This window comes from Lissotriton helveticus, chromosome 1_2 (genome assembly GCF_964261635.1).
Source record: "Lissotriton helveticus chromosome 1_2, aLisHel1.1, whole genome shotgun sequence".
In the NCBI taxonomy this organism is placed as follows: domain Eukaryota; kingdom Metazoa; phylum Chordata; class Amphibia; order Caudata; family Salamandridae; genus Lissotriton; species Lissotriton helveticus.
The window spans coordinates 353,199,523-353,213,244 of NC_136058.1; the positions used below are offsets into that span (position 1 = coordinate 353,199,523).

The 13,722-nt window shown below is 38.7% G+C and overlaps 1 protein-coding gene across 2 annotated transcripts in view; it reads right to left on the bottom strand.

Annotated features, from left to right (window-relative positions):
* LOC144804633 (uncharacterized) overlaps positions 1-13,722 on the bottom strand; it is a 303,027-nt gene that overhangs the window by 15,627 nt on the left and 273,678 nt on the right. For both annotated transcript variants that reach the window (XM_078671922.1, XM_078671921.1), the window contains 3 exons: positions 12,793-12,897; positions 10,322-10,432; positions 6,318-6,392 (listed from right to left, as the gene is read on the bottom strand). In XM_078671922.1, coding sequence (XP_078528048.1) covers positions 6,318-6,392; positions 10,322-10,432; positions 12,793-12,897 — 291 coding nt within the window. The remainder of the gene's footprint in view (positions 1-6,317; positions 6,393-10,321; positions 10,433-12,792; positions 12,898-13,722) is intronic.

The window sequence follows — 13,722 nt, forward strand, 5'->3', positions numbered from 1 at the left end:
ATAATTTCTTTTTATTTCAACCTTGAAGGATCTACACAAATGACCCCTTGCTGAATTCAGAATAATGTCTACTTTTCATAAATGTATAGATATCCAGCATCCAATATTGCTTTTACACACAGTTCCACCACTAACTGGAAGGAAGTTGAAAGCACGAAAAATAGGAAAAATATGCCATGGCCAAGTAAAATGCCAAAACTTTGTAGAAAATGTTGGTTTTCTGACAAAAGTCTATCTGTTCCAGAAAGCTGGGAAGAAGGGGATTTTAGCACCACACACACTTAGTTGATACCATTTGAAGAGAAAAAACCAGACTCCATTTAAAAAAGAAATGTTGGTGTTTTTTGGGTAATTTCTCTGTCCCCCCAAAGCAATCCACAAACCCTGGTTACCTTTAGAATCCTCTAGATTTTGGAAGAAAAGGAAGCAAATTTGATGTGGAAGCCTTATGTGGCCAAAAAGTTACTGGGGCCTAAGCACAACCTACCTCAAATAGCCCAAATAAGGCTTGGCACAGGGTGGGTGGAGTGGGGGGCTAGCAGCACAGGGGTTAAAGCATTGAAATCATACAACGAAGACACTGGGGACATGATTGCAAAGATTGAGAATTCACCTTAGTGCATATAGCCTGATATATTAGAGACACAAGATGTTGAAGTGCTCTTTATGATTATACCTCGGAGGGATCCTTAAAGCATTGGAGAGGACCCAAGGAATTTATCCTAGAATGTTTGGAAACTGTCCTCCACAAACACATATTTGAATGCCGTGGACATACATTTCAACAGGTAAAATGAACTAGTATGGGAGCATCTTGTGCTGGGCTTTGAGACAGTACCCCTCATAAATATCGCCTCACTCATCCTATCAATTGGGCAGGTACTTCCTAAACCTGTGCCCTGATGATGACCCTGTCTAAATTGTATGTATAGGGTCAAAACATTGACACAATAATAGTGTACTGTTCCTATTTCATTCTGGAGTATGTTCACTCTGTGTTAGAGTCTGTGCAAACCACATTTGCATCCTGATTCAGTCACTATTGATGTACATAGACTGTATATCACCAGCACAATTTACACTCACTTATTTAATTTGCACTGTGCTGCTGCACCATTTGGGATCACCTGTTTTACTTTCAATTTGGCTTGAGAATAACAAAATGCAATGATTTTTCTATTATTAAACAAACTGAATAAAACTGTTTTCTTTAGAAATAGAACCAATCTTTTGATGGTCAAAATAATGTTCTCCAAAGAAGTAGAGGTTCACATTTTCCCCTTGAGGAACCACTGTTTCACATTACTACTTGATTACCCAGGTACCATGGCTACTGGGTTGCTGCTTATCCTTATACACACATGCAATTTGACAGGCTGTCTTCTAAACGCTAAATGAGTCCCGCCGTAACTTTTCTGAGAGTTTACTTTTCCAAATAGAATGATGTTGCCCCATTTGATTCTAATGGTTGCCACAGGGGCTTTCTTCAGAAAGTATTGCATTTAAATGCTTAAATCTGTGTATTTCACTCAGATTACTTTTTCGGTACTTACTTAATACATTTGTGTATCAACTTTATGGTAAATTTTGTGGTTTAGATCATTGTGTTCTTTGCCTTTTAGCATTTGTATTTGAGTAGTTCTTGCCTAACACTCATATCTCTTTGAGAACATAGCCTCGCTTTAGAGTTTCATACACTTTCTACCCACCAATATAGGTACACTATTTAGTGGGCTCTACTTGATAATTGGGTTCCCTCCACCAAAGTGTGTGTGTTCATCATGGAAGGAGCCACATTGGGTTCAAAAACTCATCAGAGATGGTGGCTGATCTGCACCTAAATGTAGCAAAAGGAAATCTATCCCCAAAGTCAAGATACAGGCACTTATTAATTCAAACGGCACAAGGTGCGAACACAAACCAGAAGAATATATGATGAACATGATATTAAGTATGCCGAATACAGTATTGTATTATGTGTGGGAGATTGGAAGAGGTGACACCAGCCTGCATTGGTGGTGGCTGGGGTTTTACAGGATTTTCCCTAAACATCTGTTTTCAGGTGGGAACTCCTGTTTGGCACTGTGTATCATGTCTGGGGGCATTGACAGAGGATGTGTTTTGATCCTTGGCACACCCTGTATAGACTGGAGAGTTCTTCACTGGATAGCAACATTATTAGAAATCGACTGCTTGGTCTCAACATAGAATCATTACTGGCCAATGACTGCTCTCATGGGGCTCATAGTTACTCTTGCTTGTCATGTTCTGAATCAGGAGGCATACAGAGAGAAGCAGCTAGTGAACCGGAGCATTGATAAGAAGTCCAATTGTAAATCTATATTTGATTTATTGTGCATTGATAAATGTATACTGGTGAACAGTCTCACTCAATTAGGCACATGTCTGAAAGGTTTCTTTCTAATTGGTAAAAGTATGCATTTTGAAGTTAATCGAAAGAGTGAATTGGAGAGTCACAGCTTCCGATCATCATAGAACATATATTTGGGGTAATATGTAAGGGTTGCACAGGGCGAAAATCTAATTAGGTCCGACATTCTCCTCCTCCAGCATGCCATTCCCCCCCACCATATTAGTAAAGCAGGGGGACCCTGGCGGATGGAAAGACCGTCCGCCGGTTTTCCGCCGGTCACACAACGGGAAGCAGTCTTTCCGTGGTGTGGCCCGTTCATCCCCAAGGATGTTGAAAGGGTGGGGGGCACATGGGAGGTACCTATGGTACCCCTCCGCATTTGCATGGATGACGCGCAGGGACCGCGAGGTGCCTGCCACGTTGTGCATGCAAATGCGCACATGCCTTTTTTGTATTGCGGCGGGTGCTGCGGACAACACTGCCAGCTGCAATGCAAAAAATGTGTGATGCGCCCGCCAGTGTGGCGATGCGCTGGTTCTGAATGCGATACACTGTTTCTGATCAAGCATCAGCATTGATGCTTTGAGTCAGATTTCAAAGCAGAGGATGCATTGGTTCCGCTGGAGGAAGCTCTTGGTTTCACTTTCACCAGTCACAGGAGCAGGGAGAAAGACTTTGATGGCCCTACATATCTGAAGAACTGAAGGCTAGTCAGCTAGCCTTTGGAATCACTCTGGGTCAAATGATGAAAGTGTAGCTAGAGAAAGCAGCAAACAGCAGGACAGCACAGCAAGGCAGCAGTCTTCTAGAGCAGCAGTCGAGCAGAGTAGCTGTCCAGCAGAGTGACAGTCCTTAGCACAGCAGGTCTACTTCTTGGCAACTTGGTTTCAGGTCCAGAAGTGTAATGAGTTAGTAGAGTCAGAGGTCCAGTACTTAAACCCAAATGTGCCTTTGGACTGCATTACTTCAAAGAAGGATCTTTGAAGTGCACATATGCTCATTCTTTCAGCCCTGTTTCGTGACTCACGACAGGGGAATATGCAGCCCTTTGTGTGTGGACAGAGTATAGCCTATTCAGGTGTAAGTGTGAAGTGTCCCTAGATCCTCCCTAAATTTCTCCTAGGGAGATGCATGAAGTCACACTCAGCTTTCCTTTGTGTCTAGGTGTCCAGAGTAAATACACAAATTGAACTGTTACCCAGTGATCAGAGACAGGCAGCAGACAGCAGGAAAATGTTGAACGTTCTAAAGGTGACATTTTGAGACTGGTAACTACAAATCCAACTATACAATTAAAATGGGTTTGGGAGTTTTTGCTACTTAAATATGTAAAACTTTTAAGTACATGTCCTTCCATTTAATTACATAGCATCCTGCCTTATGGGCTAACCAGGGCCTACCCAAGGGGTGATATATATGTAATAAAAGCAGAGTTTAAGCCATGGCAGTGTAAACTACTCATACAGGCATTGCAGTGGCAGGCCTGTGACATGTTTAAAGGCTACTTGACTGGGTGTCACAAGCAGTGTTGCATTCCCATTAGTAGCATTTAATTTACAGGCTCTGGTCACATATAGTGTTCTGGCTAGGGACTTGCAAGTACATTAAATGTGCCAATTGTGGAAAGGTCAATAAAACCATGTTTTAGGGGAGAAGCACAGGCACTTTCGCTCTGCTTGCCAGTGGTAAAGTGCTCAGAGTCCTAAGGTCAACAAAAAGAATCAGAAAAAATATGAGTCAAGTAGGCAAAATGTTTGGGAAGAGCAACAAAAGTCTGACAGGTCTAAATGGGTCTATATATAGGTATCCAGCAATGCCATTCAGCATAGTGCACACACTTTTGTTGCCCTGACCCTTGCTTCTATGAGACGGATTAAATCAACTGAGGTAGATTGGATACATATGTGAGTGGATATCTTAATGCATTGACTGCACCCTATGAGCACATGCTAAAAAACATGGTTGGCAAGAGTAGCATATTTTGGCACATAGGTTGGAGGTGATTGGCTTTTAGACTTATGACCCTACATGTAAATAATGGAGACTACTGGTGAGGCAAATTAAGTGATTGTGAGTAAGGAGGTGAACTATTAGCAGCTGGGAATGTGGCGGGTCTGGTATGAATAGCATTAATACAAAACAGCTGTTTGAATTACTTTATATTTGGAACAATGTGAACATTGTGGATCTGACCCTATGTACAAATATTTGTACTGTACCTAGACTAAACCGCATGTCCATATTGGATTGAAGATAGACTCATTTAGGTTCCTGTAGAAGGTGGTTGAAAATGAATATCTCCACTGAAACACATGCTGACAATGATCGCTTGCTGATTGTCCAAGGGGAGCCACAACAACTGTTGAAGATGGACTAATCATCTCCATGTTGGGTCGTTAAAGATTCTTGGGAACTGGGAGGTTGAGTCTGTTTGAGTATGCATGAATGGCATGCATTGGAGGTGTAGGAGTTGAGTGGGTTTTCTAATGAATGAGCAAATGGTAGTTATTGGGTTTTTGTTTGTATAGAAATTCTTATGATTAATGTTATAGTATTGTGTAATAATCTACTTCACATTGACGTTTGATAAATCAATATAAAATTATGAAAATGTAATAGATGTACAATAAACAGTGCAGAGTCAGTAATTATATTTTGATGAGCTTGGGCTTGTGGGAATACAGGTTATAAGCTGAAATATTTTTTGTCATTCTTAACGTTTTCTCTGCTTCCCAAAATTGAACAAGGTTGGAGCAGGTCAATGCATACAGGGATGCTCTTGCAGTTCTTGAGGGTCCCCGTAAAATGTAGTTATTGCCATCTAAAGTTACACATGGGCTGGCCTCACACAGATACAAAAGGACCCAATTGTTTATTGTTGTTTTTGTATTTTTATTGTACCAATTAATTATGTGATATTGTTGATCAATGTATGCAAAAGAAGGTACTTACAGTATTTAATTCTAATGAAATGGTAGATACAACAATCTTCTGTACTGTAAGCAATATTGGAAATTGATGTGATTTTAATGTATCGCAATATATAGAGTTTTTTTAAGTTTTCGTTTTAAAAAAAAAGAAATAAAATCAAGAGAAGAATATGAACCTACTTGTGTTGATATAATACGTGAATGGTTTACTGAAATCTAGGATGGTGATTAATACATTATGGTGGGATTTATTAGAATTTAATTGAGTAAGTCAGAAAGGAATCTTTGTTTACTACTTGTATTACCCAGTCCTTTCTGGTCTATCTGGGGAACTCTCTCTTTTTTGGTGGCACACACAGATATACACAGATATCTGTCAATCTGAAAACCCTGAGAGGTTTGAGTCTCAGCACAGTAAAAGAAGCTGGTGTGTCCCTATGAAATATAGATGCTATAAACATATATCACAAAAATGCTCAAATATGTAGACGACAAAGAACCACCATATCTATCTAAAAAATGTCAAAATGAATGCAAACTCACTTTAGACTTGTCTGTGATATAGTTAATGTACTCTCCTCACTCCCATCAAGTGCTGGAGAGTGGGACCCATTTTTGGGTAGATGTTTTTGTCTGGTCTTCATTTTTGTGTCTTTAATCTGATGAAGCATATTTTAATGGTATTTCTTATGGTACTATGGATGGGGCCTGCCTTATGTGCCTCTAATGAATGCAGTGGTGTCTGGGATTGTATAACCTATGAGCATGCATGTGGGTGAGAAAAACAGTGTCTTGGTTAGAATCAGTTTTTGGGTGAGTGTGCACTGTAGGTGTGCCCGCCCTCAGTGCCGGCTATAATGAGTGAACCTGTGTGGTATAGGGGAGTGGTGCCTGAGGAGTTGAAACTTGTGAATGAACTACCTTATATCAGTGGTGACAGAAATGGAAAGGCCTCTTTCTACTTTCACCTCTCCTCTGTTACACACACACAACATACTGGAGCAGCAGATTACCTTTGCCGTAGTAGCAGTAACAGATAAGTATCGCAAGCCCCCATGGCAAGTACGTTGACAGACCTGTTGATGAGGCTGAAAAAAAATATGCATTTTATGTTACAACCAGTCTTAACATGTGTGATTCCGATAATATGCATACATTGCTAGAGAATTAGTTACTTCATCCATATATAATTTTGTTAGAATATATTCAAACATTGTGACTCGAGAAACATTTTAATTGATCATTTAAAAAACCCATCCAAAACTATATTCAATACCTCCATGTAATGTATAAACTGCTTTACTTGGTGTAGCTAAGATTTGTTGGGTGTGGCTCCCATGCACACAGTGCCACCAGACCCCAGCTATACCTCACTGACAGGTATGTGGTTGCCTGTGCTCCCATTGGCCTGAGCGATTGCCTGAGGCATTCTATACATAACCTTGTTCTTTGGTTGTTTGGACAGATATCTGATTTAACATATCGGGAGGCAGAACTTTTGGAAAATATATATCCTGATACACATATATCCTGATGCACAAATATCCTTATAAACAGATATTGTGACGCATTGATATTGTTAAAAAGAATATAATTTTTTAGGTAAATGATGTTGTTCCTAGTATAATTGGTGTATGTTATATCGTTTGCAATAACATATTGGTAAAAAATGTAGTTTTTTTATTATTTGAATGTGTTTTAGTTGATATATTTATTTTATTTGTTACTATTGTTTATATAAAGATTTTATTTTTAATATAGCTTGCAATTTTAAGTGATTTACATTTATGTATGTAATTTTTTACAGTAATTTATAGAATAGTAGCGGGTTGTTGGGTTTATAGGGAGAAAGGGTGGGAAGGTAACTAGTTAATAACAATCTTGAATCATTTAATACATTTCTATTTAACTATGTTATTGATATTTATTATGTAAATTATGTAATAATGATTTACTTTCATTGTATGTTATTTGCAGGCTACAAGGTTTGTAGGATTATAGAGTGGGAAGTAAAGTAAGTAATAATTATTTAGATATTAATTGTTAATTAATTATTTAATTGATTTTAATTATGTAGTTGATGGAATACTTATTTATTTTACTTATAGTTTAGTTGCAGGCTACTAGGCTGTAGGGGGTCTAGGGTGAGGAGCTACTCAATTAATAATTACCTTATTAGAAATTTACATTGAATTCAAATTTTTAAAATTAGACCTGGGTGGAGTTCTTAGAGTTCCACAGAACTTCGCGAAGTGACCAAAAAACACTGTCACACTTTACGGGAGTTCCACAAGCAGCAGAGTGCATTTCGTCATGTCATTTGTGTCGATTTTCAGCACCAAGTGTTTGTCCTGCGTTGTAAACTCAGCGTGAGCCGCACCATGTGCAGCGCAAGAGGACACTGCTTCTTTTCTCGCGGCTCCAGTACATTTTCTACCCAGGCAGCAACTTTCTCACTGAGAATGGAAGGTTTCGCAACTTGTGACTTTGTCCTAGTCCGGCATGACCACATAGAGACAGTTGGTACTTTGTGCTTTTTGGGGCTATTTTCACTGAAACCTGTAAACTTACATATGTCCAGTTCAACTGATTGGATTCTGTGAGTTTGGTCTGGATTTCTGTATTAAAATTTACTTTGTTTTGCTAAATTGGTGTGGGCTTTTATTGTGCTGTATTACACACTGCTTCTGAGTTAAGCCTGTCTGTTCAGTACCAAGCTACCTAAAGGGTTGAGTAAAGGTTAATTTGCTTCCCTATGACAAAGATTGTGCTTGTTGCTTAAGAAGGTTTTTACTCCCCTCAACCAGAAACTCAGGGCCATATTATCAAGAAAGCTGCGGTAGTTTATCGCCGCTTTACGGCAGGAAACTGCCGATAGAGCAGCGATAATGGCCTTGATAATATGCAATACGAATTTCAATTGATGCCCAGGTTAGATGTGTGAACATCTAACCTGGGCTTCGATTGAAATTCGAATCGCATATTATCAAGGCCATTATCGCCGCTCTATCGGCAGTTTCCTGCCAGTAGAGCGGCGATAAACTACCGCAGCTTCCTTGATAATATGGCCCATAATTTCTTCTGGATAGTTGACTGCATCGAAGGCAGCTGAGAAGTCTGTCACTATCAGGCGGCAGAGTGCCTGTGGTGCAGAACTGATGGGGGGTTAGCTTCACATGCTATGGTCTTGAAAAGCAATGACAGGACACTGGAGAGAAATAAGTAGTTCCCTAAAGGAGGTAACTGGGAAGGCAAACAATGTCATGCACACGCACCTTTCTAGGTATTGTGGCCAGATCGTAAAAGACAACACAACACAAAAAGATTCATAAACCTAGGAGTATTATTTGTCTGAAAATTAATTATCATGCACTGGGAAGCACCAACTTTCATTAAATGGAGAGTGGAGTTCATAAAGTAGGAAGGTGTGAAAGCAGACTCTCTAAGGATTGAAAGACAAATGGGTACAGTGGACCCGGAAAAGGTCCAGGGGTCTTATTATCAAGGGGGTTTATCTCCGCTTTTTTGGCTTTAAAAGCCAAGAAACCGGAGATAAAATTATCTCCCTATTACCTAGCTGTCGCTAACACCAGTTAGCGACAGCTAGTAGGAGATAGCTACCATCTTGGGCACCACTTTGCATGTCAGTGATATTTATCACTAATGACATGCAAAGTGGGCGTGCCAAGATGTTAGCGACTGGAAACAGTCGCTAACATCGCTATCTCCTATTACCAACTTTTGGAGATATTCGCGCTAAGCGCGAATATCTCCAAAAGCTAACACCTGCCCTGAGCAGTTCTTAGCCATGTTATCCAATGGGAGGTGGATAACATGGCTAAGAGCATTAGCTCAGTAATGCATGAATATCGCTGACTTTTCAGCGATATTCATGCATTGCGGCCGTTTTTTATCGCATTTGCGGATGTCAGCCATAAAGTAGAAGACAGAGCCTTGTGTGACCGCTACTTCCTATTGACTGATGAAACAGTGCAACATGAACCCTGGCAAAACCAAGACACAGCATATACTGTAGGTAGTCCTCAGTAATAGCACACAACAAGAACCAGGGGATTACCCAAAGAAATGTTTTACAATAGCAATGCTGTGAAATATGAATATGCTTGAATAAAAATGACAATTTACGTACCTGATACACTAAAACAACTATTGGAAAACAAAGATTAAAAAAATCTATTCCAATTTTTTTTTAAAAGAGCTAATGTCTTCTTCTATAGAATTTTGACATCAGAGTACTCTGAGCACTGTAATTACATTTAACTTGGTTAGCAATCTGCCTGATTGAAATGGTGAAGAGGCCTCACCAAAAATACACTTAGGGGCAAATTTACAAGAAATTGGTGGAGCGCAATGCTATTTCAAAATTGGTAACACCAGGCTCCAACAGTTTCAAAACACATGGTTACGCTGTATTCACAAGAATGAGGGACAGCCCTGTGCTACCCTTAGCGCTGGTGCTGAAAATTGCTACCTAGCACTAGTGCAGGCACGCTAGTGCCATTTCTCTTAGGGTGCCTGCACTGCAGGGCCAATTGTTTATGTGCAGGAAGGCACACCTTCCTGCACATAAACAATCGTTCAGGCGATTTGCTGTACCTAAGTGAGCTGCTGAAATGCAGTAAATATGGAAAGAGCAAAATATGAGAAGAAATAAAAATTGCCCCCGAGTGTCACCTGTATGCCTTTTAACGCTAAGTGCTGCATGAAAAGGGCCATTATTCACAAGGCTGCCTTGTAAATAAGGCAAAGGAGTTAATGCCACCAGACTGTCAGATAAAGTGATTTTCTGGTGGCGTTAACTCCATGTAAATAAATACGCTCCTTAAGGTGCTAAGATTAACTCTCAATGTTCACCGAATGCCCTCAGTATGATCCAGACACGTATGTACATATGTAAATGCACAACAATGCTTTTCTGGGCCCTCTTTCAAAGAAAATAGATTTTCTGTTTAAAAAATTATAAATGTTTCATTTTAAAATAATAGTTGTTTCTTACCTCGATTACAGGGTGGTCCTGTGTACCCAGCATTACAAATGCATTTGCCAAGTAAGCAAAAGCCATTCTTGCAGTTGTAGGCGTTGCAGGGTGAAGAAGAGTTGGCTGAAACTAGAAAAATAATATATGGTGCATAAACGTTCTCATAAGAAACATATGTTGATATTGAACTTTGAGTGAAGTATATAGGGAAGGAGAGGAACAAGAAACAACAGAAAGAAACATCTATTGTATACTGTTAGAAAAAGCAGAGATAGAGATGAAAATGCGGTGTTGAACCCTTGCTTTGGGATGCCACTAAAATAATATATAACCATAAAATACACACAATTTCAGCCTGCTTATTTTAGCCTCATTCTATCTACGGTGAAAGTGCAGCATAGATTGTGGCTTGTGGAACCCCAAATAGGCAGTGCACACAAGAAACTAGTCAGTTATTTGTGATTATTTTGTGTTCCTTTTCTCTTACTGGAGGCTAGTCTAAGTTCCTCTTGGGAGAACCTTTGATTATGTTCCTACTCTGAAACCTAGCAGGCAAGTCAATCTTCCTCTCAAGTACCTTGTTTTCCTCTTTAAGCAGCCACACTGATTGAAACCGCCTCCTCAGAGGCCACCATCAAGTTCAGGATATAACCGTCTAATTTATTATATAATATGAAAAAGGAAATTACATTGATGTTTAAAACATTGTGTAAAATATTCAATGTAAGTAATAAATACATAGTATTCATAGATATTTGCAACATTAAATTACATTTCTTCATATGCTTGACTACTTTAAACAATTTAGTGTAATTTAACATCATTTCTTTTTTGTTGCTTTTTAAAGTCCCTAACCCCATTATTATCTTTGGGAGGGTGTTGCAGGCCAGGTCCAGTGCTGGACGTTGATCTAAGGTCATATCTAGTGTTTTTTAGTAGTGACTTACACCTGGAGGAACTGATTCATAAACTGCACTTTGTAGTACTTGTGTAGTACGGCAATAGTGCTACAAAATGCTACTCACAAACTGTACTTCTAAAGTGCTACTGCAAAACAGTAGTAAGTCTATCACTATTCATGACCAAACATTGTTACTGCAACTGTCAACCATATATGATTAATTCTACTCATGAAAAGAGTAGTTCTAGTTAACATTCTTTTAAAAATATACTGAATTGGTTTGATCATAATATATATGATGTATGTCATCTTAAGGTGCCTCTGGTCTACAATGATTTCTGAGTACTATATAAGTCTGTATGCTATTAAAGCATAAACTGAGTTTAAGGTAGATGCCAGTCATCAAATGCAATGAGGATTGGGAGACAGCAGACAATTCCCTGCTAACAAGTAGCTCAAGACTTTTTTGCACTGTTCTATGAGAAGTACATCTGAAGGTTTGGTCTAATGTGAACCTCCCACATATTGCTTCAACTACATTAATTGGATTAGTAGAGTGGCTTATATCTCCATTCCTAGAGATTCTCTCCATTTCTCTCCATTTCTCGGTTTTCAAGGTGATGCGGGTAGGGCAACTGAATGGCCATAATGCTCTTATGATAAACCATGCTTACATATCTTAAGGGTTGAAGAGTGTCCAACTCATGTATCCTCTTTTTGAACCGTCAGACTTACTTATTGACATAGAATATGGTAAGTGATAACTGATATTCATCCATTTAATTAATCATTGTTTCTGTGCAAAACTCAAGAATATTTACCATACCACCATTCTGGAACAAAAATGGTTATGGATTGTTTAGTGTGATAGGAGTGGACATCAGAGTAACCAACAAGGTCAGAGGCATGTGAAGTAACTAAATGGACACTATGTCATCTCAAGTGGCTTCAAAGAGTTGCTAATGGTGTATCTAGTACCAGGCCTCACTCTGACTACTCATCTATTTTCACCAATAAATAATGGTCCATAGTTACGTAGTTATTGGAAGACCTGTGTCAAAGAAGTCTACAAAGCAGCAGACAGTTCATCAGTTTTTATTAATTACTAGTACCCAAACATATCACATATGAACAAACATCCATTACAACAATATGAAACTAAGGGTAGTTATGTTAAAAATAACCTAGCTTCTGAGTTTTCCGTTCCCTGTTTACGAATGTGTTGTATTAAAAACAGTTTGTTGAAAAATGAAGATTAAAAAAACATGTTACAAATAAATTTTAAAAAGAGCTAATGTCTTGCTCCAGAGACTTTTGTTGTCAGAGTCTTCTGTGCACTATCATAAAATGTTACTTGGGTAACAATCTGACTCGCCAAAAAAACAGCGATGTAGATGAACTGTAATGTGGGTTAGTGGAGGAACTTGGGGCTCTAAGATGAACTCACAATGCTCCCCAAATGCCCTGGATACCATCCAGACATGTATGTGAATGTACAGCAATGCTTGCCAGGCCACTCTTTAAAAGGAAATAGTTTTGACCAGAATATTACAAATGTTTTATTTTTAAAATAACAATTGTTTCTCACCTTGATTACAGGTTGGTCCTGTGTACCCAGAATAACAAACGCATTTGCCGTATGAGCAATAGCCATGCAGACAGCTGTAGGAGTTGCAGGGTGCGGAAGACGTGGCTGAAATTAGGAAAATAATATAAAGTGAACAAAACGTTCTCATAAGAAATATATCTTGATATTGAACTTTGTGTGTAGTATATATAGAGGGAGAGGAACAAGAAAGAACAGAAAGACTTTGGGATGAAACTAAAATAAGATATAACCATAAAACATACACAACTTCAGCCTGCCTATTTTAAGAGATTCATTCTATCTAAGGTGAAAGTGCAGCATAGAGTGTGGCTTGTGGAACCCCAAATAGGCAGAGCACACAAGACACTGAGTCAGCTATTTGTGATTATTTTGTGTTCCCTTTCTCTTGCTGGTGGCTGGCCTAAGTCCCTCTTGGGAGAACCTTTGATTATTTTCTTACTCTGAAACCGAGCAGGCGAGTCAATCTTCCTTTTAAGTGCCTTGTTTTCCTCTTCATAATGCAACACTGATTGAAACCCTCTCCTCAGAGGCCACCCCTAAGTTCAGGATATAACCGTCTAATTTAATTATACATTATGAAAAAAGAAGTTACATTGATGTGTAAAACATTTGGTAAAATATTTTTTGTAAGTAAAAAATACATACTATTTATAGATTTTTTTAACATTAAATTATATTTGTTCATATGCTTGACTACTTTAAAAAAAATTGTGTAATTTAACATAATTTCCTTTTTGTTGCTTTTTAAAGTCCCTACCTCGATTATTATTTTTGGGAGGTTGTTGCAGGCCAGATCTAGTGTTGGACTTAGTAATGTTTTTTAGTAGTAAATTAAACCTGGAGAAACTGATTCATAAACTGCACTTTGTAGTATTTATGCAGAACGGCAATAGTACTACAAAGTGCTAC